This window comes from Lontra canadensis, unplaced genomic scaffold (genome assembly GCF_010015895.1).
Source record: "Lontra canadensis isolate GAN:19392208 unplaced genomic scaffold, GSC_riverotter_1.0 scaffold106, whole genome shotgun sequence".
In the NCBI taxonomy this organism is placed as follows: domain Eukaryota; kingdom Metazoa; phylum Chordata; class Mammalia; order Carnivora; family Mustelidae; genus Lontra; species Lontra canadensis.
In genome coordinates this window covers 3,140,730-3,165,572 of record NW_022631100.1, presented here as the reverse complement: position 1 = coordinate 3,165,572, position 24,843 = coordinate 3,140,730, and the positions used below count along the sequence as shown (strand labels likewise).

Here is a 24,843-nt window from a genome sequence, read left to right as displayed (position 1 = left end):
ATCTACTAAACAGCCCCGACTTCATTTAAAAGGTCAGTTGCTAATCCTCTGGCTGGAATACTGACCAATGCTGCAAAGTCTCTCTTGACAAAGTTGACTGCACTTCGCCTTTACAATTTGGTAACAGTTTAAAAAAGCTCTATTTCCTCACAGAAAAATCTAAGAAACTAACAAAGCATAAAGAACTTTCCAGCATACTACTTCTCACAAGTAGGATGGACTTAACATTTTTTTGGTAGGCTTGAAAGCTCCATCGACAGCAGCATATTCTGTCCTTCTCACACGCCTGCCTATTCGGTAATGGCAAAATCTGTCCACGGACAGCCTAGATGACCAGCTAAAAGGTTTCCCTATGGATTTTAGGCTAATTTCAAATCCACTTCTATGCCACAGAGCATAGCTGACCCCTAAGATGGCCCTATCGTGCTGTTGCCCAGCTGAAGAGGAGAATGCCCCAGTCTATGTCTCCGAAAGACAAAAGACGGCTTCCCCGGATTGTGTAAGGTAGGCTCTTATCACATGGTAGCATCATCCCATTCCTATTACAAGACGCATTTCCACGTTCTTCCAGAAGGGAAAATAACCACTCTCTAGGGACACGGTGCAGCTCTGTGTGTACGTACAATTCGCAGATTGCTCATGAGCTACGCTTTGCACTCTAACTTCCTGTCATCAAAGAAATGCCATTCTTTTCCACCCACCTTTCCACATACTACAAAGCATTCTCAGAAAGGGAGCACGCTACTAACGTTCTCACAGATGGCTCACCAGCGCAGGCATGACCAGCCCTGCCCCGGATCTCTTTTACAATCATCTATGCCTCCGCACCAAAATAACTCAAACCACTGCATATTTAAATACTCTTAAAACACTAAAGATCCATTAGGATACGCTATGGGTTTTTCTCTTTTCTATTTGCACTGTAAGCATGTCCTTGCCTGCACCCCTTACTAATCCTCCTCCATTCTCTGAATGCGAGACAGGGCATCTAAAACTCTACATGTTTGGTAAATTTTTTCTGACTCTCAGTGCTGGATTAGGAATCTCAGAAATCCCCAGAATTACCAAAAAGGTCCCTTGAAGTTTTAAAAATCTTAGGAATGATTAAGTAACCAAACCTGATCAAAACTGATCCTTTGATCAATTTATTGCAACGTGATTGTGCATGATGTTTTCTGGTGAATGCCCTGTAGTGTATTATTAAAAAGCAAAGCTCTTGGAGTCACCAGCAATTTGCTGATGGTGGGTTTATGAATTACTAGGTTTGCAGACGCGAGACATGGATTTAGTGAGGTTCTTCTATTGGCTTGAAAATATAAACTTTTACATGTGTAGAAGGAAATGGAATTGTGGTTGCAGTAAGAACCATAGTGTTGAATTTCTTCAACCACACTATTGCAGAAAAAATGTGTTTAAAACTTCATATAAAAGTTATCAAATATGGAGACCTGTAGATTTAAAAATACAGTCCAGGCTCATTTCACTGGAAAGTGACACTTTTTGATGTATAATATTGCTGTTATGTGAAAGGAGGAGCCACAGAGACTGGATGAAACTTTGGTACTCAGCCTAACACATTAATTCATCTGGACTAGAGCCATTTCTTAACACCCAAAGATATTTAAGCACTACGGGGTACAAATCCCGACCAGGAAGTGGCAGTGCTCTGTGCCATTTGACATTCGCAAAAAAACCCCACTTCCTTCCCTGCTCCCCTCTTTCTCAATAGGACACTCAAGCCCCCAAATGTAGCAGAACCTACTGCGAACACTCTGCTGCTCATTTCACTTCCAGTTGCCTAAAGTGCTTCAGGTGATGCTGCCCACACGACAACACGCTCCAAGATGGCGGCTTACAGGAAACAATCAGGCAAAGTGTCAGATGCCTAATCAGAGCGAAGGTAAGGTCTAACCTTTCAAAACAGTTAAGAACCACCAGGATACCTTTTTTTTTTCTTCAAATGTGAAACTGCATGTTCTGGCAGGGAAGGAAGAGGAGAAACGCCTCCTCCCTATTGCCGTCACGACTACTTCCTTCTCTCCTGTGGCTGGCTGGTTCAGATGACCAAGGCTCCTGCTGTTTTTTCAGATCTGGGCAATTATAGCCACCAGGATGATATGGACCAAAGTACAGTGTTCAAACATGACTGGTAGATAAATGACCATGTATCATTGTTTTGTTAAAAAACTTTTTTCTTATAAAGTTAACAAACCAAGGCTGTTGATCCCTGAATTAGAAAGTTGATTTGCTTGATTATTTTCCAAAGGATGAGGTGGGAAGGAGGAGGGGAAGAGCCTCTAGTGCTTCTGTGTCTGTTGCTCATCCTCTAGTTTGGCAACATCTTGGGCGCATCTTCCGATCTAGTGATGTGGCATTTTGTAAATCTAAGTACCAGCCCAGGGCCCTGCTGCTGGCTGCTGACGGCCCAAAGGGGAAGAGGGTCTGCCCCCTCCCCCTCAAAGTTTCAATCTGGCCCAGTGGTGGACACAGAGCCCTGGGCAGTTTCCCCAGGAGCAACTGTCTCTTCTTGAGAAGGTGACTCTTCCTCGGCTTGACCTCGAGATGTGACAGTTGTTTCAGGGGAGATACTATGAGGCCCCTCCAGGGGTATACAGCCAGGGTGGTTTTTGCGAAAGTGCTGATTCAAGATGGCCTGGAAGGGGAAGCTTTTGCCACAAACGTGACAGTGGAAGGGTTTGTTACCTGTGTGCTTGCGGATGTGATACTCCAGCTGATCTTTCCGGGTATACTTTTTGCCACACATGCGGCAGACAAATGGCGTGATACCCATGTGCAGGCGCATGTGGCGGTCCAAGCTCCCCTTCTGGTTGAAAGATTTGGCACAGTAGATGCAGGTGAGACGGGGGTTGTACCGGAACCACCGCTCAGATACTTCTTGCTCCCGGAGATACTCCACATAGCCACTTACTCCCATCATTGCGGACTCTTCTACCTGTGCCAGGTGAGGAAAGCAAGAAAGAACACTTATGCTTAAGTATACATATTAAGAGAGATCAAATCTCTTTTCACTTCTCATACTAAGCCATCTGCTAATTTTTAGGAGAGATCCAAACAGGAAAGTAATTACTACAAAAAACATGTAGTTAAAGATATTAACATAATACTTCAAAGAACAATCTTAGGACAGATTTCTTTCAAAGAGCAAGACAGTAGAGTTACTTGGGCTGACAACCAACCTGCTCATCAAACCCCTGCTGAATATCGTATTTTATAGTCACAGGAGAACCTTAGGCCAGTGGTGCCATCCTCTGGACTCTCAATGATCATGTAGGCCCTTAGGCAGTGCTGGCCCCATAGGACTTTCTGTGATGATGGGAATGTTCTATAACCTGTACCATCTCATGCAGTAGCTCCTACCCATATGTGGCTCTTGAGCCTTTGTAATATGGCTAGTTTGACTGAGGAACTGAATTTTTATTTTTAATTGTTTTCAGTTAATTAAAATTTAAAGTTAGTCACATGTGACATGACCAATGATAACAATATATGATGGCAGAGAACACATTATGTGTGGCAAACACATCATAAATTCTATTTGTGGCACTATCATTAACACCAAAATCTAATCCTGCAGTAACTACCTTTACAAAAGAGATACAATTTGTCAGTAACAATGTTCTTTACCCAAAAATATGTTAGTGCCATACTGATACATAGGATTTTCATTCTATTCAAACTGTAACTGACCTCAGAGCAAATTGGCAGAAGAGGTGGGAAAGGAAACAAGACTGAGATATGGATTTACTAACTCAATTATTCCTTCCTGTACCCTTTTCACAAATTGATACTCATTAAGTATTCACTGACCGTTGTCCACCAAAGACAATGACAGATAACTACAGAGAAAGAAGCATAAGACTCGGTTTCTGATTTTGCCCTTGGAACAAAAGATAAAATTTCTGAACAAAAACCAAACAAAGAGAAACAGGATCAATACATATTCCTCATGATGCTGCTTATTCACTTTTCAAACAGCTTACACTGAAGGTTACGCTGGCAATACGGCGCACAGATGTATTATCGTCTTGCTTTATACACCTGTTTGTAGTGGTTTTGAGTTGATTTAAACAGATTATTAAGATAGAATAATCTGGGATGCCTGGATGGCTCAATCAGTTAGCGTCCGCCTTTGGCTCAGGTCATGATCCCGGGGGTCCTGGGATCGAGTCCTGCTTTGGGCTCCTTGCTCAGCAGGGAGCCTGCTTCTCCCTCTGCCTGCTGCTCCCTTGCTTGTGCTTGCTCTCTCTCTGACAAATAAATAAAATCTTTAAAATAAAATAAAATAGGGTGGCTGGGTGGCTCAGTGGGTTAAAGCCTCTGCCTTCGGCTCAGGTCATGATCCCAGGGTCCTGGGATAGAGGCCCGCATGGGGCTCTCTGCTCAGCGGGGAGCCTGCTTCCCTTCCTCTCTCTCTGCCTGCCTCTCTGCCTACTTGTGATCTCTGTCTGTCAAATAAATAAATAAAAAATCTTAAAAAAAATAAATAAATAAATAAAATAAAATAGAGTAGAATAATCCGTGATGTATGTATTATCTCTCCAATCTCTCCTTTAAAACTATCTCCCTGCCAAAGTTAAACCTTTTATGTTGTGGTAACAAATATATATAAAACATTAAAAAAAGCAATTATTATAAAAGTAGCATTACAATGCTGCTGTCAATTACATCACTAACCCTTCAGATTACTGAAAAGAAAAGCTTTCCTTTTCTTTCTGATTTATTTTTCGTTATGAAGGTCAAAGTATACATATCTTCCTAACTTTTCATTAACAATTTTAGACAGAATGGTATGCTGAATCGTCAATCACCCAAAAATTATCATCCAAGGAAAATTTTTTCTTCTTTAACCTCACTTATTCCTCTCCTTTCCCAGATTATTATTATTTTTTAGAGTGAGCCGCAGGGGGATGGGGAGAGGGAGAGGAAGAGAATTTAAGCAGACTCCTGCACTGAGCATGGGCTCCATCTCATGACCCTGAGGTCATGACCCGAGCCAAAATCAAGAGTTGGATGCCTAACTGACTGAGCCACCCAGGTACCCCTCTCATATTATTTTTGAAGAAAATTCCAGACATAATTTCATCCATAAATCTCCTACTAATATATCTCTAAAAGACAAAGATTATTTTTCTTAATATAATCAAACTACCACTACCACCCCTAAAAAACCCAGTAATTCATCAATATCAATTAAAGACCTTGTTTTGTTTTACCTAATATGAACATTAACAAAGTAAATGGTTAAATTTTTTAATATATGAAATAAATAAGGGCTCCTCCTACCTGGAAGCTGAGAGTGGGAACAATATATTTCTCTTAATGAATCATATAAAAATCTTGGATTTACTTTTTATAACCATTTTTTGAAAGTTTATTACTATTACTTTTTTAGTTGGGGCTTGAACCCATGACTCCAAGATCAAGAGTCACATGCTCTTCTAACTGAGGCAGGCAGGTACCCCTAAACATTTTGGATTTATAAATGCTTTTCATTCAAAATTCTTTATTAAAATCTCACCATTCAGAAATTACTGATATTTTCAGTCTGCTGACTTCTGAAATATTACATGTATACACATAAATGCCATATATATAATGTAATGTTTTGAATAAAAAGCTTATATGTGTATATAAGCAGTATAAAAATGTATGAGGCAATTACAGATGTTTGGCAGAAGCTAATGTACCAATGCAAAGAGAAGACAATGCAAAAGTTCACTCTGGATTAACTGGAGAAAGACTCATCTAACTTGTAACTAACTCTGTGCCCTTTTCTTGAATTTCTAAAAATGAGTTTTGTCTCCTTTCACATATGTAAACTGACAGTGTCTCCAGCATTTCCAACAGAACAGAAGCAGTTCTCAGCAGGCTTGGGAAGCAGTATGTGAAGTCAAGTGTTGAATAGTAAGCCTGAGGTTTTAGATGATTTCTCATTTGTTTTATATAACATTTCTTTCTGCTCCATTTCCCTGGATAATCAAAACTGAACTCCTATAAAGAACGAAGGATTAGCCCACTAAAAGTTCCTGGACAAAGCACAGAATAACTTCTCTGAGGCTTAGTTTTCTCATCCACAAAATTAAAAGGTTAGTACATGTTCTGCCAGCTCAACAATTCTCTCAAGAGGATTCTCAGGAGAATCAAACACAATAAACATACCATGAAACATTCTGAGTGCATGTGATTACCCTGTGTAGCAATTAACAGTGCTGAAATGTGGGTTCAAATCTGAATCCTACTTAATGTGTGACCATAAGCAAGTTATGTAATTACTTCATCTGTTAAATGAGTATCATAACAGCATCTACCAGCTAGGTTGCAATGAGCACTGAATGAGTTAATATGCTAAAGTACTTAATGTAGCTAAGTAAACGTTAACTAGTATTAAATATTACAAACTTACAATACTATTCATAATCTCAAGGGTATCTATTCTCTAAAAAAAACCTCCTGCTTAACTTTAAGGAAAGTATCATACCAGTATTGTCTACAAGCAGAAAGTAAATGCATTTTAGTTATCTATGCTATCATTTTATCTTTTAAAATGTACTTAATTTTTAAGTCTTTTAAGTTATCCTTTTAAGTGAATTATTCCCTATAATGAATACATTTCTTTTTTTTTTTTTTTAAATGTTTATTTATTTATTTGACAAAGAGAGATCACAAGTAGGCAGAGAGGCAGGCAGAGACAGAGAGAGGAGGGAGCAGGCTCCCTGCTGAGCAGAGAGCCCGATGTGGGGCTTGATCCCAGGACCCTGGGACCATGACCTGAGTGGAAGGCAGAGGCTTTAACCCACTGAGCCACCCAGGCGCCCCTAGACTCAGCTCTTAATACCATCTTCAGATAGTATTACTTATTTGCTTTATAGCCTGTACCTTCTGCTTTGGTCAGGGAAACCCCCTTGCAGAACTCCGATTTTTATCCCTATCCCATCTACATACGAATAAGTTATCTCTTTCTAACCACTTCTTGAAAAAGTGCATTTCATCTCTCCTGAAGAACACTTTGCTATGGGGACACTGATTGTCAGAACTGGCTGTGAGCACTCCCGCTCCCCCAGCACTGCTCCTCAAGTAACTGCAGTCTTTCCTGCTGGTGTTCTGTGTATCTGTTAGTCTGTCTTACCCACCCCGGCGGTTGTAAGGCCTGTCCCACTGCTGTATATATTTGCCTCACAGTCACCTTCACAGGGTCACTGCCTCCTACCAGAGAGGTGAAGAGAAAATCCGGGTCCTAATTATATGAATGAAGTTACTTTTCCTCCAAGCTTGTAACATTTTCTCTAACACGTTATTAGAACCAAAAAACTATCTTCTAACGGTTACCTTCCTTTTCGGGTACCCTGGCATGATAACGTACAATAAATACAGTTTCTAACAACGTCCTACTGCTGTTAGTATACTGTGGACACAATAAACATCCAATGGTTTACATAAAAACTGAATAAGATACGATCATACAATGCAGAAGCTATCCAATCTTAAACCACCAGTGTTCCCTTTTAAAGAGCAAATATATTTACAATTTACTGTGTTCTACTTGGTAAGCGCACAATCTTTTGAAATATCAATCTTCAGTGATACAGACTTATGAGAACAAATAAACAAAAATACCAACTACTTACACTACTTGCTAGGGAGAGTTACAAAAAAGATGGAAAACATCATTCCTATCCTTTCTAGAACATTTTGGTCGAACAAAAGATTCCGGAAGGAAAAAAAAAAATGAAAAGATACCAGCATACAAAAAAAGCAATCACACACAAAAAGTGCATACACAATTTATTTACAAATATGTGCTACTATTTAAATCAGAAATTATGTAATATTACACCCACTCGAGTACAAAATCAGACTCTCTCCATCCCAGGTCCTAAATTACCTGCGTGTATTTTTCAGGGGTTATTTATATTATTTTCAGTCAGGAATACAGACTGGTTCCTATCATCAGGAAAGCGTTCCACAATCTCATCTTTTTTCACTTCCCAAACTCTGCTGCCAACAAACGTGTATTTCGTGCATGCTCACAAGCCAGAGCAAAGAAGAGAAGTAATCGAATACGGTAGTTAACAGGGCCACTGTTACCTTTCCTACATCGTTTCTTTCTTACTCGTTATGTTCTATTCACACGCAGTGGCACTTCTTCGACCACTGCAGCCGCCCTAAATCCATTACATACCTGGGAGCTGGGGGGCTTAGGCTCGTCCGTTCTCCCAGGAGACTCACTTCTGGCTCTGTGTCTCTCGGCCAAGGGAACAACACTGCCGGAGGGGCTAAATCTGTTGGAAGAGGAGCAAAAAGGGGACTGATAGACAAGTAGCATCAAGGAACTTCAATAGTGATGTCTATCCTTTTTATCCCATGGCTGAGGAAGGGGCAACAACCAGAAAAACAGATTACTAAGAAATACTTTCATCAAGTCAGTATAGGATCTGATCTGAAATAAGAAAGGTCTGCCTTAGTAAATTTAGCAAACACAAAACGACACAGCAGATAGGCCGCAGGGCCTGGGGAAACTAGGCTAAATGAAAGCTTCTAGCCGTAAGTACTGGGAGACGATATAAGCATAAATTAAAACTGGGTCTCCTATTTTGTTTCTTCTACATAACTATTAGGCTTTTGGTTGTTCCTTCCCCCAGTGCCCATAGTAACTTGTTTTATATTTCAGACTGCTGATACAGATCATGGAGATTAAAAATCTTTGCACCCAAAGCCATTACTTCTGATACAGTTTTGACAGTGGACACAGTGCTAACACAGGGGGCAATAAGTATTGTGCACAAGGAGATTTTAACTTTGAAGGATGCAAGAAGAGACCACCTATAATGGATACGGGATATGTTCTCTGAATTTCTCTGACACCCATGTCGCTTTCAAGACCAGGTGGGAACCAAAGTAACAGCTTCCTTAGTTTTCACTATTCACGCAATTTTAGTTTATTTTTTTCTTTTTTTAAAGATTTTATTTATTTATTTGACAGACAGAGATCACAAGTAGGCAGAGAGACAGGCAGAGAGCGAGGAGGGAGCAAGCCCCCTGCGGAGCAGAGAGCCTGATGCAGGGCTCGATCCCAGGACCCTGAGATCATGACCTGAGCCGAAGGCAGAGGCTTTAACCCACTGAGCCACCCAGGTGCTCCTTGTTTATTTTCAAGAGTGGAAAAAAACAAATGTTACCAATCTAAGTTGGTAATATTTCTTTCACCTGAGACTGTCTTTCAGTTTACTTAGATTAGAATTATTGCTACTTCCACCAAAAAAAAAAAAAAAAAAAGTTCTAACATCTGCAATATATTAGATAAAGTGAGGCATAGGGCATTTGTAGCACTGGTGGAAAATAGAGACTCTCAGGCTTGTGGTGCCAGCAGTCATCAATTAAAAAAAAAAACAAAAAACTGGGAAGATATTATCAAACGGCAAATGAAAAAAAAAAAAAAAAGGGAAAAGCATCCAAAAAAGTTTCTTTGGAATTACTGTGATTACACTAAAAAGAACAATCTGCGCTGGTACCATGCTGCCTCTAATTTGGTGGGTGGAGGCAAAGAAAAGTAAACAGTTCTACAAAGGAGAGAAAAAGTCCCCGAGGCCACCTACCTGTGTGATAACATACAACGGAAAGGCAAAGATGCCAGGCTCCCAGCTGATGATCAGCTCCCGGCCTGGAAATCCGAGGAGGCCCTGGCAATTACTGATCCTAGTGTGGCTGCAGCTGCTATCCTGATTCATGGAAGTGTCTAACTTTACCATAGTTCCCACAACACTGTGAATACTTCATGACTAGGAGCTTCCCGCTTAAAAAAAATAAGAATGCAAGTCTTTTGGCATGCCTCCAGATTCCCCAACATCAGCTTGTCTTGGCTAAGAACATCAAGGAAGATGCACTCTGTACCACACGGAGGGCCTGCTTCTGCTGTGTCTGCTCAACAGCGGTTAGATGAACAAGGAAAACAAGCCTTACCTGTCAATTTCACTGCTTGTTGGCCGAGCCACCTTGGCTCCCGAAGATCCTAAAGGGTAATTTTCCTGTCCCACAGAACCGTGGCCTGTGGTGTCAATCACCATGGCTGTGACTTCCTCTGCACTACTCCCATCTTCTCCGGAAGGCTGATTCTCAGGCCCGAGCCACTCCTCCAGATTCTCGGTTTTGATGTGTACAGCTCCAAGGACCCTGACTTCATCATCACTGCGGGCCCCTCGGTCTGCTACTCCTGTCTCCACGTACCACTGTCCTGCTCGGTTGATTCGAAGAATGGGCTCCCGGCTCTCGACATCAGAGCTCTGTTCAATTATCTGGGGGCTGGTGGACTCCTCGGGAGGACTGAGCTCCCTGATATCCAACACAGCGCTCACCTGACCTCGCCGGTTTCCCTTTGCGGTGTTATGCCGAGGGCTAAGGGAACGGTTTAGATTTGGTGTGACCCTGTGCGATTCTGGAGGTCTTTCTGGATGCTTTGTCCTCGTTTGACTTAACTCTGCTTCAACTTCTGCCACGTTAATTTTGAAATGAATGCTCTCCAGGATCTGTGTACATTTGTCGATAATATGCTGCATCTGCAGAAAACTGGCAGCCGTCAGGTAGCTGATGATATCTGCCAGTTGCAGGCATATCCGCCCCGTGTAACAGAAAGAGAGGAGCTGTTCAAAAACAGTGGGGTTTTTGATGACTGAAATGGAGACAGTACTCATCTCATTCAAGGACATGTGATCCCGGAAATAGGGTGAGCTGGCAGCCAGGACCACTTTGTGAGCCCGAAAAGCTTGTCCTTGCACGTTGACCACAATATCACAGAGGCGTCCCTGCATGCGCAGCTGGTTTAGATGGCTCAGGACAGAGTTGCTGAAGTCAGGGATCTCCAGTTGTATATTCCCACCTTTCTCCATGGTCGTGCCTGAGGGTGTAGGCAGGCATTCAACCCTGCTGAAAGAGGAAACCATAATCATCAGTAGTTAGCATTTCACTCAGGCTTTCCAATTCAAATCTATTTAAAACTAGTTGTGGGTAAAATTTCAAAATCTCCAAGTAAAAAGAGAGAAATTCCCTTACGTTTAGACATGGAAAAGAAGTACCAACAGGTTTTTCAAACACCCTTAAAACCAAAATGTGATCAATAGACTTCTATAAACTCGAGCTATTTCCACACGTCCCTTACTAATAACCTATGCAACATCAAAATATAAATTCAACAGGACAGAAGGAGCAAATGCAGTTGTGACAGTTCTTTTTTGTTGTTGTTCTTTGGTCATAAAGTATTTGCACACTGAATATAAAATCCTGCGACGTTTCTTTGGAGGAGAAAGTAGTAGTAAGCTCTTTGAATAAATGTAATTACACACAAATGAGTTGATTAGGTATCCCTCTTGTTTTGAATACTTTATTACAAGCTTCGAGAGTTAAGCTTACTATTTAAAAGGTCGCTAATAGCCCATAAGAATGCAAGCCACTATTTCTAAGCTTAAGAGTCAGAGTCCCCACCAAAAGGCTTTGGGTTTAGGGCTCTGAATCAAACTCGAGGTTAGGAAACATGCCACAGCTGTGTCAGAACTCACTGAAGATGCAGAGAACTTAAAGTTCACTCTCAGAATCAGGGATGAGTAGGTAAACCTACTTCTACCTAAATTCAAAGTTAGGAATTTCAGGGTGGTGATGATACGGATTCTAAAATTTCATTCCCCAAGACTGGTTAAAAAAGAAAAAAACAAACCAAAAAAAAAAAAAAAAACCAAAACCCAGATCATTCACCAAGCATGGTCAATATTTTTACATTAAAAGATTTTTAAAAAAGAACTGAAACACTATGCCGGTAACTGCATCCAATAGCCTTCAGTGGTTGAGAGTAGTTGGTCTAAATCTCCACAGGAAGACACTGACTACAGCCCAATGTTTCCATTAATCTGCAACTTTGTAAGACATTACACAGTTATCTTAAGATCTAAAATTTCAGGAACTTATCTTGACAAGCTCACAGTACAGCCCCGCGTTTACGACACACTTATCGGTAAGAAGGGAAGTGTATAACTGCTTTCAAGAACCAACTTTAGCCAATCTGACCTTTTTCCAAAGCGTTTTTGTTTGTTTTGAAACTTTTAATCCAATAAGAGCCTCTGTCGATGCCATCAGGAATTCAGATGTGTTTATTTTGGAGCCTACACCAGCGCCTTTTTTGTTTGCTCTTTCCAGCAATTCCCCAGTGAGGAGGAAGCCCCTGGAGTAAGGTCTTTACCGTCGGCACTGGAAGGGTGAGAGCTGTAAGAGGGAGAATCGGGAACGCCATGGGGCTGGCCACTCCGGTATCTGAGGGGCTTCAGCCTGCGTTAGGAAGCGTGGGTAGCGAGAACTAGCAGAAGGGCGAAATGTCACCGAGAAGCGGGGGAGCAGACGGGTGCAAGGCGCGAGGCTGGGGAGCGAGCAATCAGGTGAGGGCAGAGCATCGAGAAGGGGGCGGCGCCCCGGGACCCAGTCCAGGCGGTAAGCGTAGGCGGGCGGGGAGCTGCCCAGAGGTGGGTGTGTGTATCTGGGTGTGTCCCGGCTGCGGTGGGGGAGGGGGCGGCCCATCCCGGGGTCCTGAGGGAGGGGCCCGGCGAGGGGGCGGGTCCGGCAGCTCAGCCCGGCCCGGGGCCAAGGGGGTGGAAGGTCTCGGTGCCTTGAGGGTGGGGTGAAGGGGAGTGGCCGAGCGCCCCAGGAGCAGGCTGCGGCGGAGCCCGGACAAGGCGGCCCCGGTGCAGGGCAGCGGGACCGGAGTGCGGGGCCCGAGCCCAGTCAAGGAGCAGCACCTACCTCCGGGGGTGGAAATGGGCCGGAATGGGCCGGAACACCGTCCCGGAAGTGAAACCCCCCACCCCCTCCCCCGGAGCGGGCGACGTGCCGGAAGGAAATCACTCACCCTTACACCGCCCCCCTCCCCCTCCCCCAGCGCTTTCCGTCCCTCGCGCCCCCTCCCCTCTCTTCCTTCTCAGTCGGTCGGAGGGCGGGAGCCCTGAGTCACGCGGGCGGCCGTGTCTCCGCCCGTAACGGCGAGGTGGGCGGGGCAAAGAGGAAGGAGGTGTGGCTAGAGGCGGAGCAAGAGATGGAGGGGGGGGGAGGAGCTGAAGCGGGCGCTGGCGGGGAGGGTGCGTCATGACGTCATGACAACCCATCCTTATATACTAGCGCCGGGACGCCATCTCGGTCTTTCGAGGTTGGGAGTTGGCGCTTTCCGTGTAAGTGTCGTTTTGGCGTAATGGCTTCTTCGCTCGAGGCCTCCAGCTCTTGTCAGTTCAGTTCACCTTATGCATACATGTATTTCTCGGCCGGTCGCGATCCTTTGCAGGGTTCACAGGATGAGATGGTGGACGATTACGCCTTGGGTGCGGCCGCGGCCTAAACTGCTACTCGGGTTGCGGGGGCTGAACTGCGAGAAACCCCTGGGCTCGCGTTCCCTGCCTGTGATGAAGTCTGCGTTGGTAGGGACATCTGAGACTGTTGATGAATGCCAACGGCTCTGATGGCGGCGCATGCCGAGTCACCCGAGTGGGCCTTTGTTAATGACCTGGGCCCGGGCCGCCTCCGGCCTTTTGTTGAGGAAGTCCGGCGGATGGGGTAGTCCACGTGGTGCCCATCGGCTGCCTTCCGCGGTGCACCGTTACTTACGTCGTGGCGCCCCACGGTGTGCCGTGCGCTTTTTCTAACCTGTGAAGTGCACCCTTAAAGTCATGAAATGGTGGCTGGTGTAGGACACATGGTAGGAAAATGACATGCTTAGACTTACTAGATCAAAGTGGTGTCTTAAAAATGCTGATCTTTTCCGTAGGAATGGTGCCGGACACGAATGCAGTGTGGCTTTTGATGGCTTCTGATGGACAGGTCAGAAACGGGTAAACGCCGTGGTAGGAATCAGATCTGCTTGGAAGTGGTGGTTTTGTTAAGCCCGTGATGGTTTAAGAGTAGTGGACAGAAGGGATTTCTGAAAAATTCTGCTGAGGCTTAAGTAGTTAGAAAGTTGGTCATTAACTTGGCCGCGCGGTGTGTTTCATTGGATATTCCTTGTCTGTTTTCTAGTTTCGTGCTGAAGGGGCGGAAGTGGCTGGCAAGGTAAGTTACTGAAATTTTCTCAGGGGAAGTTAGGTTGAAAGTGCCACAATGATGACATTTATTTGCTACTCTTGACCGTGAGAATGATGAGAATTATTACCACCTTTACACTAACTGAGGCACACAAAAGGGTGATTTAAAGAATTTATAGATTGCCACTAAGTTTACGTGAAGCTTTTTCTTCCTAGATCCTGAAGTTAAACACCCTGGCTATGGGCAGGCAGGTGAGAAACCTTTTATATACTCCATATTTACTCCGTACTTTTTTTTCCTTTTTCTTTTTCTTTTTTTAAACAAATGTTAACTTCTGTACTCTGGTATCTTCTATTAAATGCTTGCGGAACTTGCAAAACATACTATGATGGTTGCATAGTTCAGCAGATTGGATCATGAAGAGAGACACCATTTGTCTGATGTATCTGAGTTGATAGTAAAATTGGTTTGGTATAATAGCATAAGCAAAATGTCACTAACTTTATCCTTTTCTGTAGGCATTACACAGAATGAGATGGAAGTTGGAGGGGTGAGTACAATTTACTTTGAACTAAAAACATTGGTAACTGGGCATACATGACAAAGAATGTCACTAATGGCTTTTTAGCATTGCCTTATGCACAGAAAGCACTCCTACCATGAAATGCTTCAATGCATTAAATAAAGGGCCAGATCCTGTCCTGTTACCATTAGCTAGGACACTGTCATTTGTAAAAACCAGCCTGTATGATGATAAGCAAATACTGACTGAACATGAAGGTCTTAATTAGCTCTACCTGATATCAGGCATTTATAGATTTGTGAGAGAAAAAATTCATTTTTTGTATCTTGCTAACTATTATTATTTCTTAGGTGGACTTGAGTCTTTAACATGTCTGGACAGACCAATTATGGGGTAAGTAATTAACATTTAGTAGGTCCAAAACTACTCTGAATGCTGAAGGATAATGCTTAACTACCAAGTTAACTAGTTTTGTGGCTGGTCAGTGAATGCATGTTGAGCATGTTCTCAGCAGGGTTTTTGAAATGATGTTGATCAAATGTCTGACCTGAAATGAGCATGTAGACAAAGTTAACACTGAAGAACCCTGTACAAAAACTCTGAGAAGAATTCGATGATGATTAACATTTTAATAAAATGTCTTTTTTCTTTTCTAGCTTACAGGCCCCTATCATGGATGGCTTGCTTGGGGTAAGACATGAAAACAGCTTGTTATCTGAAGTCTGGTCTGTATTTCTGAAATACACTGTGTTAAGTGTTTTCTGGTGTTGAGAGGAGGACTTGGCTATTGTGACATGTGTCTAAAGCAGTATCTTTTTGTTAGGTGCTGAGTTTGAAGAACTTTTTATATAAAGGTATGTATTCTAGTGATCTTACTTGGTTACTAGGAAGATGCTGTTAGTGATGATTTTTGAAATTAAAAACAGATGGGAATCTCTCTGAAAAAGAGTGAAGATTTTTGAAAACTGAAACAGTACTGGGAAAACTTCAAAAACCTACTTAATATTATTTATTACTAAGTTTGACTAAATTTCTGCAGGTATGAAGAGTTGGGGCAGCTTACAAGGCCTGGAACGGGGAGTTTAAGCCAAGGTACAGAAATCCCAAGTTTGGTTTCTGTGGGAAGTGTTAATTTAAAGCCGATACAATGATGAAACCATAGTTCAGCAGACTAGCAGTGATGAGCAAAATTGTCTTTCGCTCCTATCTGATGTATCTGGCTGCAGCAATCCTATCCATACCCTTGAAAAAGAAAATTTAAGACCTTTTTACCACAGAAAATGTTCAGGTTTGGATACTATAGTGGCTCAAACACAAATAGTTCTAAGGATTCACAACTGGAGAAATGCAGTCTGATCTATTTTTGCCGGGAAGTTTTTTGTTTTTTTTTTTTTTTTTATTTGACAGAGATCACAAGTAGGCAGAGGAAGTCAGAGAGAGAGGAGGAAGCAGGCTCCCTGCCAAGCAGAGAGCCCCATACGGGGCTCGATCCCAGACCCCCGAGATCGTGACCTGAGCTGAAGGCAGAGGCTTTAACCCACTGAGCCACCCAGGTGCCCCTGCCAGGAAGTTTTTATGGCATATAAATCTGAATAGATTAGGCCAGGATGAGTTATTTAATAAACTTCATTTCCAGAGCAGTTTTAGTATTCCCAGCAAAAGAATGTAGAATTTCTGTGTATCCTGTCTTCACACACTTCACCATCAACATTGGACACTGGAGTGAGACTGGCTACGATTACGAATCTATAGTAGATGGTTCTCAACAAAGTCTAGAGTTTACAGTAGGATTTACTCAGGGTGTTATATGGTGTATGGGCCTGGACACTGTAGGACACCTACACAGTTGTCATAATGTGTGGAATGGGTTTGCTGCCCTTTTCTCAGAAAGTTAAAAATGGGAAGAATTTAGAACAAATTTTAAATGAAGGACTTTTTTTCCTCCGTATTCAAACAGGCCGACTTGTCAACCTGAAGATTTAAAGGTAAGTTGGTCTCTGGTCTGTGTGGGAAGTTAGAATGTAACCAGTGATGTAGTGATTCTGCCAAATGAATTAGAATGATATCACTCCTAAAACCGTTCCATTTTGATTCTGAGGTTACTTTATTGACAAGTATCACAATGTTTTTTTGTTTTTTACCATGATTAACTTGGAATTGTTGCTTTTAGGGCAGTTATGCGAGAGCAGCAGTCCAGTTATGAGAGCAGCTTAACAGTTAAAAGGTGAGGCTTGAAAACAACAGTACTGTTGCTGTCTTACCTCAGAATACATGATGATCTCACTCCAGCTTGAACTCTCTCACTGATCACTTGATGATTATAAAAGATCTGATGTTCTGTGTACTCAAAATATCATTAGAATTGGAACACAGAAATGTGACTAAAAATAGCTTCTTTGTCCTTGCAGGCACCTGAATGGATGCTCATGGGATAGAAGAAGAAATCAATTTCAATAAATTCTTACGAACCATCTGATCAAGAGTGCTTATTTCAATTTAATGGGATGAAAGAAGGGAAATAGGACACCTTTGAAGTTTAAGACCCTGTGACAGTTTAAGTAATGACCTTTTCATGTGTATTTTACAGGATGTCCTGGGTTTGAAAGTAAAAGCAGAGGAATGTACTACAGCCTTTTTGTTTAGAATACTGTATTTGTGTTGATTTAGAACAGTGACATGACCTGGGATGAGCTGTATGACTTGCAGAAATTTTCTAGGGCTGAATGAATCCCTGTCGGCAAAATACTTGCTATTGCACACCACGGTGATGGGTCTCTTGGAAGTGTTGATACATTGTATTAGGAAGTGTGGGAGGCCGCAATAAGGCTTGAGACGAGGACCAAACCAGGCCCTCACTTGTGCCTCCTTTAAAGTCCGAATACCCTAACAAAAGGTTTAGGACGGGAAAAGTTGAGTAGCACTGAGAAAGGGTCTGTGCTATGTGTTGTGCGCTTGCCTGCCTGACTTCCCACATGCTTGCTAAATAGAGAACAATTCGGTTGGGGTCATAAGTTCATTGCTGGTCCTTGCTGCCCTAGTACAGCCCATAAATTACTTTCAGGTTTGCTGTATCAATATAGAACAACTGTACTGGCATCAGCCATTGGCATCACGAGGTCTGCTTATAGTCAAATGTGAAACTTATTACGGGAACTCGTGGTGGTTTAACTAGACATAGGTGTATTGCTTCTCCTATTGTAATATCACTATATGGCCTTAATGCTTTGAATAAACTTAGCACCTCCACAGTGCTCCTCCTCAGTGCTCCTCCTGCCCCCATCTCTCTGAGTTCTTTTCTTCATCCTCTTACCCTCACGTTCCTGGTCAATTTGTCGCACCGGCCGCAACAGGGAAGGGACTCCCATTATCCCCCACCCCCATACATAATTGAAAGAAAGCCTAAAAATATAGAATAGATTATAACAATGAGGTCAGTAGTGCTGGGGTTATTCCAATATCCTTAAGAAAATAGGTACTTAGTAGGAGTGCTAATTTTGCAAATGGAAATTGGAGTTTTGGTCATTAAGGAGTAGTGGTAGCTAGTGGGTTCCCAGTTACTCCCTAAATTCCTAAGGAGACTGCTCCGGCTTCTGGAAACACAAGCCTTAGATTTAGATATTCAGAATCCACTCAGCATTTAGTACTTGAAGTTGGGGGCAGGACACAACATGATACATGGATTACAATTTTATTTTAGGACAACCTACTTACTAGACTGAGGATGCTGCAAATCTGGATATAGTGTGACTCCAAATAAACATTGGGGTCTGATGGTGTGTTTTGAGGCTCTGAGTAAGAAAATTTGGTTTTGAGCTCTTGGCTACAGTCACATTGACATCCATACTTAATGTTCCTTCTACAGGAAGGCACGAATTTAAGATGGTCTTTCACATCCTAAGTAGGCAGAGAGGCGGGCAAATGCGGGGGAGAAGCAGGCTCCCTGATAAGCAGAGAGCCCCCTGTGGGGCTCAATCCCAGGACCCTGAGATCACTTAACCCACTGAGCCACCCAGGTCCCCCAGGAAGGTATGAACTACAGATGGGATTAGTTCTATCTCAAATTGTGACTGGATGCCTAAAGATCCCAACAATGAAATCACGCAGCAATCTATCATGATAGTCTTATGGCTCAATGACAGCCATTAAAGTGAATTCATATGAGGCTGGTTGAAAACTTAAGTGAGGACTAATGGCAAATCAGAAGAGATAGCTCTAGTATACTAGGAACACCAATCCTGTCTTATTTAACAAAACTTGAGTTTCTGAATGTCTATTATATGCTAAAGGTATTAGTTAATCCTTACCATGACAGCAAGTGAGCAATTTTCTCCATTTCACAGATAAACAACCATAGGCTAAAGTTGCCAGAGGCCACACAGGTAGCAATGTCAGAATATACTATAACGTTAATAATGTAATGGGTAGAATTTGTACGCTGAAGGATAATTCTCTCAGAGGGCTGGAAGGGAGGGCCAAAACCACTAGAAGAAATACTACAGGGAAGGAATATTAAAGGTCTTGGCATCTGGTCTGAAAAGTCCCAATGTGTACCTAGAGTTGCTAAAGCTGGCTTGACAGAAGATTGACAAAGACTTAGAGACTTTATGGAACAAAGGGCTCCCCAAAAGTAGGGCTGGGCTGATTTTTAAAAAACGAAAACCCTAATGTGACTTGAGCCTCTGGCATTGGGTGGGAGCTTGGACTCCCAAGTTATGAGGTGCCTTCCAATCCTGGGAACCTGTAATCCTCTAACTTATCACCTACCATTTACATACTGAGGGAGGTGAGGGATGGGCGTTGTAGGGTACTGTTCAGTCACCAGTAACTCCAGTTTGAATAACTGATTCCCACATTGATACTTCCAGTATCTGATTTGGCCTCCTGGAAAAAACACCCATTACTGAGTGATGACCCATGTAAGTGATTTTCATAGAACATAATGGAAATAGCCCATTAGTGGACCCCACCTTGCCAGAAAGCCAACAAATGGTAGTTCTAATTTAGTACATGATCTGTTTCACTAATTGTCCTGCCAAAAACACAAAGTAATTATGTTCTCGAGCTGAAAAGCTGGGTTCCAGAGTTCAAAACTAGTGCTTAATTATCCTTCAAATGTCACAGCTTTTAAAACAGCTAAACGAGCTTTTTTCATCTTTCAAGAAGCTGTACATTTATGTATTTTAAAGGGATCCTCATGCTCTTGAAAATCCCTGAGGCTGGAAAGGATAAACTTACGCTTCCTTCTTCCCTCTTATTCCTGGTGTAAAGGGAGAGAAAGTGTTGGGGTATTGTGCTGCACACATGATAAAGCTGAGACTGGACTTGGGTTCAACTTTCCTTTGATCTTTTCATCCTAAGCCATCCCAGAAAGGAGCCCAAGGCAGGGCCTGAACCCATGACCCCGGGATCAGAAGCTGAGCTGAGATCAAGTCAGCTGCTTAACCGACTGAGCCACCCAGTTCCCCAAAGCTAGCAGAAACACCTGTAAATACAGAGAACCAACAACGGACCGCCAGGGGAGGGGGAGGGGCAAAACGAGTGGAGAGCAGCAGGAGGTACAGGCTTCCAAGCAGTGCTGGGGACATACCGCAAAGAACAATTCAGGCAAAACCAATCCCTGCCCTCATGGAGCTTACATTCTATTGAGGCAAATAAAATACAGTTGGTCAGGTAATGTGATTAGTGCTACAGAGGAAAAACGAGGCAGGGAAAGGAGGGCAGAGCATGCTGGTGGGTGGCAGGAGCTCACTTGAATATCATTCTCAAAAAGGGAGTACGGGAGCAAAGGCTTGAGGGTATTATTAGGGAGTGAACAATGCAATTATCTGGAGAAAAAGTGCTAGCTGGCAACTAGGGCAAAGGCCTGGACACGGGCTCATGCCTGGTGAACACCAGTGTGGATGGCACACGGGGAGCTCAGGAGATGGTCAGCAGGTAGCAAGTGGCAGGCTACGGAGGACTCTGGAGGGCACTGTAAGGACTTTGGCTTTTCTTTGAGACGGGAAACCACTGGAGGGTTTTGAGCAGAGGAGGGAACCTGACCCTTAACTGACAGACTGCGGAGGGGTAAGGACGCAAGCAAGATTGTTAGGAAGCTTTTGCTGTGGAAGATGGCCACCTGAACCAGGGTGGTAGCCTGGAGGTATGAAAGGATCAGATGCTGGGAATATTTTGAAGGTAGAGCTCACAGACCTTTCAGACACGTTTCTCCAGATCTGGGTCTGACCAAAACACAGGACTACTTCGTGTTTACAAGATGACTCTGGAATGTCTTGGAAAAAGAACGTTAGGTGATAATAAAGCAACCTTTATGTGGCACTTAACAATCAGGGACATATGTCAGAGACTCTATGAGGCACTTAAAAAAAAAAAAAAAGATTTTTTTGTCAGCGCATGCAAGAGCACAAGCACAGGGAGCAGCAGGCAGACGAAGAAGCAGACTCACCACTGAGCAAGGAGCCTGAAGCAGGGCTTAATCCCAGGACCCTGGGATCATGACCTGACACTTAATCAATTGAGCCACCCAGGCGCCCCTATATATGCTTTTAATTCCCCTCCAAATTTGCCTAGCTATTTTTATCATTTCTTATACCCCACTCACACATTTAATTCCCTTTTATTTCTATAAATGTATGTTTTGTTGTCAAGATCTGATAGGTCCCAATACATTAAATATTTGCAAATCAGATCCTGGTTGTGTGTCTGCTGATAAAGTCTCATTAGTAGCTTGTTTCCTTGGGTGTTTTTTGCCACTTTGGAAAACAGTGTGGAGATTCCTCAAAAAAATAAAAATAGAGCTATCCTATGACCCTGCAATCACCCTACTGGATATTTACCCCAGAGATACAGATGTAGTGAAAGGAAGGGCCATATGTACCCCAGTGTTCATAGCAGCAATGGCCACCATCGCCAAACTGTGGAAAGAGCCAAGATGCCCTTAGGTGAATGGATAAAGAAGATAAGGTCCATGTATACTATGGAGTATTATGCCTCCATCAGAAAGGATGAATACCCAACTTTTTTATCAACAGGGAAAGGACTGGAAGAGATTATGATGAGTGAAATAAGTCAAGCAGAGAGAGTCAATTATATGGTTTCACCTACTTGTGGAGCATAAGGAACAACATGGAGGACATTAGAAGGAAAGGAAAAGTGAACTGGGGTAAATAGGAGGGGGGAGATGAAGCATGAGACTATGGACTCTGAGAAACAAACAGGGTTTTGGAGGGGAGGGGGGCAGGGGGCTGGGTGAGCCTGGTGGTGGGTATTATGGAGGGCACGGATTGCATGGAGCACTGGGTGTGGTGCATAAACAGTGACTCTTGGAACACTGAAAAAAATAAAATTAAGATGTTAAAAAAAATTGTGAGATTGATGTTCCTTGGAACTTCATCTTCAGCAATTCTTTGAGAACCAGGTTTAAGTTGTTTTCTTTTGCATTTGCTTTTATCAACCTAGGAACACTATGAATCTCAGAAAGTGTTCAAATCTCTGTTAAGTGTCAGCTTGTGGCTGTTAATGGCCAGAGCAGATCCCCAGAGTCAAAGCAAACAGAGACAAGTTTCTTTGTCAATCACCCCCTACTGAGGGCGTCTCCCTTCAGGAGCTTGTTTTACATGGGCATCGCTTATCTAACTTCTTGATTTACGCAGGAGGCAGTAGGTTTCGTTTGCCCGTTTCCCCCTGTGATCCATCAAAAACGACTAGGTCACACCAGATCAGCAGTACCCCAGGACATCAACAGCTTCAGCACCTAATTACATCAGCGTCAGGGACATTTCTGGTCTCTAAGGAGCTCCCTTACTAGTTCATTTATGCATATAAAACGATTCAAAGAGGGCATATAGGTGGTTCAGTGGGTTAAGCACCTCACTGTTGATTTCAGCTCAGGTCACGATCTCAGGGTCATGAGATCAAGTCCTGTGTCCGCCTCCACGCTCAGTGCAGAGCCTGCTTGAGATTCCCTCTCTCCCTGCCCCTCCCCCAACTCACACTCTCTCTAAATAAATAAAATTTTTAAAAAGCTTCAAAAAATATTTTATTTAGGAATTTTAGGTGTTCTATACAAGTAAGATTTTCTAGGATAGTTACTCTATCATATTGCTAAAGTGAAGTCCTAAGCTAACACTATTTAAATATTCAATGATATTATATGAACAGTAGTTGTGTGCCAAAATAGATTCAGTTACTTAACTCCCACTGCCCGAACTAGTGAGTATTCTAAAAACTGGCCAAAAAAATCCAGTTTTCTGAATTTTTATGAACCTCTTTACATATAAAATTTGTTATATATATGTGTGTGTGTGTATTCTTGTTTCCTCTTTTATATAAAAGTGCCATTTTCTGAATTAGAAAACTTTCTGAGAAGCATAAAGATTAAAAATTTTGATATATTGTTCATCATCAGGAGTTTCAGTTAGAATCTTTTTTTTTTTTTTTTTTTTAAAGATTTTACTTATTTATTTGACAGATCACAAGTAGGCAGAGAGGCAGGCAAAGAGAGAGGAGGAAGCAGGCTCCCCGCTGAGCAGAGAGCCTGATGCAGGGCTCGATCACAGGACCCCGAGATCATGACCTGAGCTGAAGGCAGAGGCTTAACCCACTGAACCACCCAGGTGCCCCTGAATTTTTTATATTTATTTAAAAGATTTTTATTTATTTATTTGACAGACGGAGATCACAAGTAGGCAGAGAGAGAGGAGGGGAAGCAGGCTCCCTGCTGAGCAGAGAGCCAGATGCAGGGCCCGATCCCAGAACCCTGGGATCATGACCTGAGCCGAAGGCAGAGGCTTTAACCCACTGAGCCACCCAGGTGCCCCAGAAAATAATTACTTTTAAAACAAAAACATGCTCCTTGTGTCAGATGCTTGTGGGGTCCTCAATAATTTGTAAAGAATTAAGTGATCACCAAAACTGCTGTTCTAGGTCAAGAAACCGGAGCCTAGAGAGGTTGAACGGCCGGGCAAGGTTGCAAAACTAGAGAATGGTAAAGCAGCAATGAAATTTAGGTGTATCTAGCCCACACAAGCTCTTTGTACCAAGTACACTGTCTACAACAGAGAAGATGAACTCAGGTGTGCACTGCTGCGGCACTTCCACAGCTGTCTCATCTGATATTTTACTGGGCACCTGGTTATTTCTCATGGTACAAAGTAACTCCCTTTCCTCAAAATAAGAAAAAAGGTGTCCTTAAGGCAGTATTTTTAAGATGGGTTATGCTTAAAAAACCAGTAGCAAGGAATGGGATGGTACAGAGTTCTGGTTCTTCAGAGAAGGGATACGGGAGCAGCTGTACAGATGGACTGTCTTATTCAAGCGAAGCCCTAGAGCATAAAGCAGCAATCCCATCAGACTCATCATCTGACAAATCTCTTCCCAACAGGAGAAATTATTCATAAGACAGAGCTCCTCGAAGCTAATAATAACTATTGATATTGGAGCTGGCACTTGCTTACCTTTGTTTTTAAAACTTGCAACACAGGATAAACCTAAATTCCCTAGGAGAGCGGGGAGGTTGGATTTGAAATACAGTTATTAGCATCCCGTTGACTATTAGATTGTGCATTTTGAAATCCTAGCTGTGTTGTTTTCAACTTTATCATTAAGTAGTTCCTTAATTTTTGAGAAAAGACTTAATTTAAAATCACCCCACTTCAATGGTAAGGGATCTAAAATCATGACATTTCTCTGGATTTCAGAATAAGCATTTTGGTTTTTTTTCCCCCGAGAGGCAAGACTGAAGAAGAGCCCAGCGATGCCCAAAAGGACTAGGTCTTCGAGATAACAACACGGGATAGTTTGACTTCTGAGGACTGGGGACCTTTGGTATTTGCAGCCTAGAAAATAGTCTCTGGATTTTAGGTGTCTTCTGGAACTTTCATTTCCAGGATAAAAGACAACATTTTGCTTGGAATCAGGCTTTACGCAGTCAATAGTGAATTACGTTTATCCCCTGGGGAATAAATGGACGTAAACTGCATTTCCCCACCTATTAAAGGGAAGCTCTAGAAATTCCCTCCGCTGAGAAAGGGTATGCAGACTTGGATACCTGGAGAGCCCTGCCAGCAAGAATGTTCTCACGCCAGAATACACCCACAGGTGGGGAGACTGGATTCGAGGACCAACTTTAGAGAAAAGCTCCACCTAACGGCAAACCGCTTTTCTGCAGCAGGTAAGAACATTCATACTCTTGGTCCACTGAGTATGACAGGTTAGAACTGGAGGGGAAGCTGATCCTATTTTCAAACAAACAACTATAG

At 42.8% G+C, this 24,843-nt stretch overlaps 1 protein-coding gene, 1 long non-coding RNA gene and 10 other non-coding genes across 20 annotated transcripts; 11 read left to right on the top strand and 1 right to left on the bottom strand.

Annotated features, from left to right (window-relative positions):
* Nucleotides 1-466: 466 nt before the first annotated feature.
* On the bottom strand, nucleotides 467-13,049 carry ZBTB37 (zinc finger and BTB domain containing 37). Of its 5 annotated transcripts, none has more exons than XM_032838724.1 (5): nucleotides 12,796-13,045; nucleotides 12,070-12,264; nucleotides 9,979-10,938; nucleotides 8,201-8,300; nucleotides 467-2,953 (listed from the first exon to the last, which is right to left on the bottom strand). In XM_032838724.1, the coding sequence occupies exons 3-5, from the start codon at nucleotides 10,899-10,901 to the stop codon at nucleotides 2,465-2,467; spliced, it is 1,512 nt and encodes a 503-aa protein (XP_032694615.1). In that variant the 5' UTR covers nucleotides 10,902-10,938; nucleotides 12,070-12,264; nucleotides 12,796-13,045; the 3' UTR covers nucleotides 467-2,464. The 5 variants fall into 5 exon arrangements, with proteins under 5 accessions (XP_032694615.1, XP_032694617.1, XP_032694618.1 ...); XM_032838726.1 differs by having other exon boundaries at nucleotides 9,979-10,935; XM_032838727.1 differs by lacking the exon at nucleotides 12,070-12,264.
* On the top strand, nucleotides 12,239-17,421 carry LOC116855746. 5 transcript variants are annotated; one of them, XR_004380431.1, is made up of 13 exons: nucleotides 12,243-12,257; nucleotides 13,168-13,217; nucleotides 13,808-13,860; nucleotides 14,056-14,088; nucleotides 14,277-14,312; nucleotides 14,580-14,611; nucleotides 14,935-14,977; nucleotides 15,241-15,274; nucleotides 15,408-15,438; nucleotides 15,624-15,676; nucleotides 16,542-16,569; nucleotides 16,755-16,808; nucleotides 16,993-17,421. It is a non-coding gene; the product is annotated as an uncharacterized LOC116855746 (long non-coding RNA). The 5 variants fall into 5 exon arrangements; XR_004380430.1 differs by having other exon boundaries at nucleotides 16,542-16,808; nucleotides 16,993-17,417; XR_004380427.1 differs by lacking the exons at nucleotides 16,542-16,569; nucleotides 16,755-16,808; nucleotides 16,993-17,421 and having other exon boundaries at nucleotides 15,624-15,971.
* On the top strand, nucleotides 13,432-13,511 carry LOC116855821. The gene has a single exon (XR_004380446.1). It is a non-coding gene; the product is annotated as a small nucleolar RNA SNORD74 (small nucleolar RNA).
* LOC116855829 lies at nucleotides 13,922-13,981 on the top strand. The gene has a single exon (XR_004380453.1). It is a non-coding gene; the product is annotated as a small nucleolar RNA SNORD75 (small nucleolar RNA).
* On the top strand, nucleotides 14,130-14,210 carry LOC116855817. Its single transcript, XR_004380442.1, has one exon. It is a non-coding gene; the product is annotated as a small nucleolar RNA SNORD24 (small nucleolar RNA).
* On the top strand, nucleotides 14,442-14,509 carry LOC116855826. Its single transcript, XR_004380450.1, has one exon. It is a non-coding gene; the product is annotated as a small nucleolar RNA SNORD77 (small nucleolar RNA).
* LOC116855823 lies at nucleotides 14,804-14,865 on the top strand. Its single transcript, XR_004380447.1, has one exon. It is a non-coding gene; the product is annotated as a small nucleolar RNA SNORD44 (small nucleolar RNA).
* On the top strand, nucleotides 15,104-15,168 carry LOC116855827. Its single transcript, XR_004380451.1, has one exon. It is a non-coding gene; the product is annotated as a small nucleolar RNA SNORD78 (small nucleolar RNA).
* On the top strand, nucleotides 15,477-15,560 carry LOC116855819. Its single transcript, XR_004380444.1, has one exon. It is a non-coding gene; the product is annotated as a small nucleolar RNA SNORD79 (small nucleolar RNA).
* On the top strand, nucleotides 15,724-15,803 carry LOC116855824. The gene has a single exon (XR_004380448.1). It is a non-coding gene; the product is annotated as a small nucleolar RNA snR60/Z15/Z230/Z193/J17 (small nucleolar RNA).
* LOC116855820 lies at nucleotides 16,608-16,685 on the top strand. The gene has a single exon (XR_004380445.1). It is a non-coding gene; the product is annotated as a small nucleolar RNA SNORD47 (small nucleolar RNA).
* On the top strand, nucleotides 16,848-16,924 carry LOC116855818. The gene has a single exon (XR_004380443.1). It is a non-coding gene; the product is annotated as a small nucleolar RNA SNORD81 (small nucleolar RNA).
* Nucleotides 17,422-24,843: the final 7,422 nt, after the last annotated feature.

Excerpts from the sequence above, each read along its gene's own strand:
- ZBTB37 (XM_032838724.1), bottom strand. The coding sequence starts at position 10,901 with ATGGAGAAAGGTGGGAATATACAACTGGAGATCCCTGACTTCAGCAAC. Across the intron at positions 8,301-9,978 it reads ACAAGCAGTGAAATTGACAG|ATTTAGCCCCTCCGGCAGTG; the intron begins GTAAGGCTTGTT and ends CTCTTCCAACAG. Across the intron at positions 2,954-8,200 it reads CTAAGCCCCCCAGCTCCCAG|GTAGAAGAGTCCGCAATGAT; the intron begins GTATGTAATGGA and ends CACCTGGCACAG.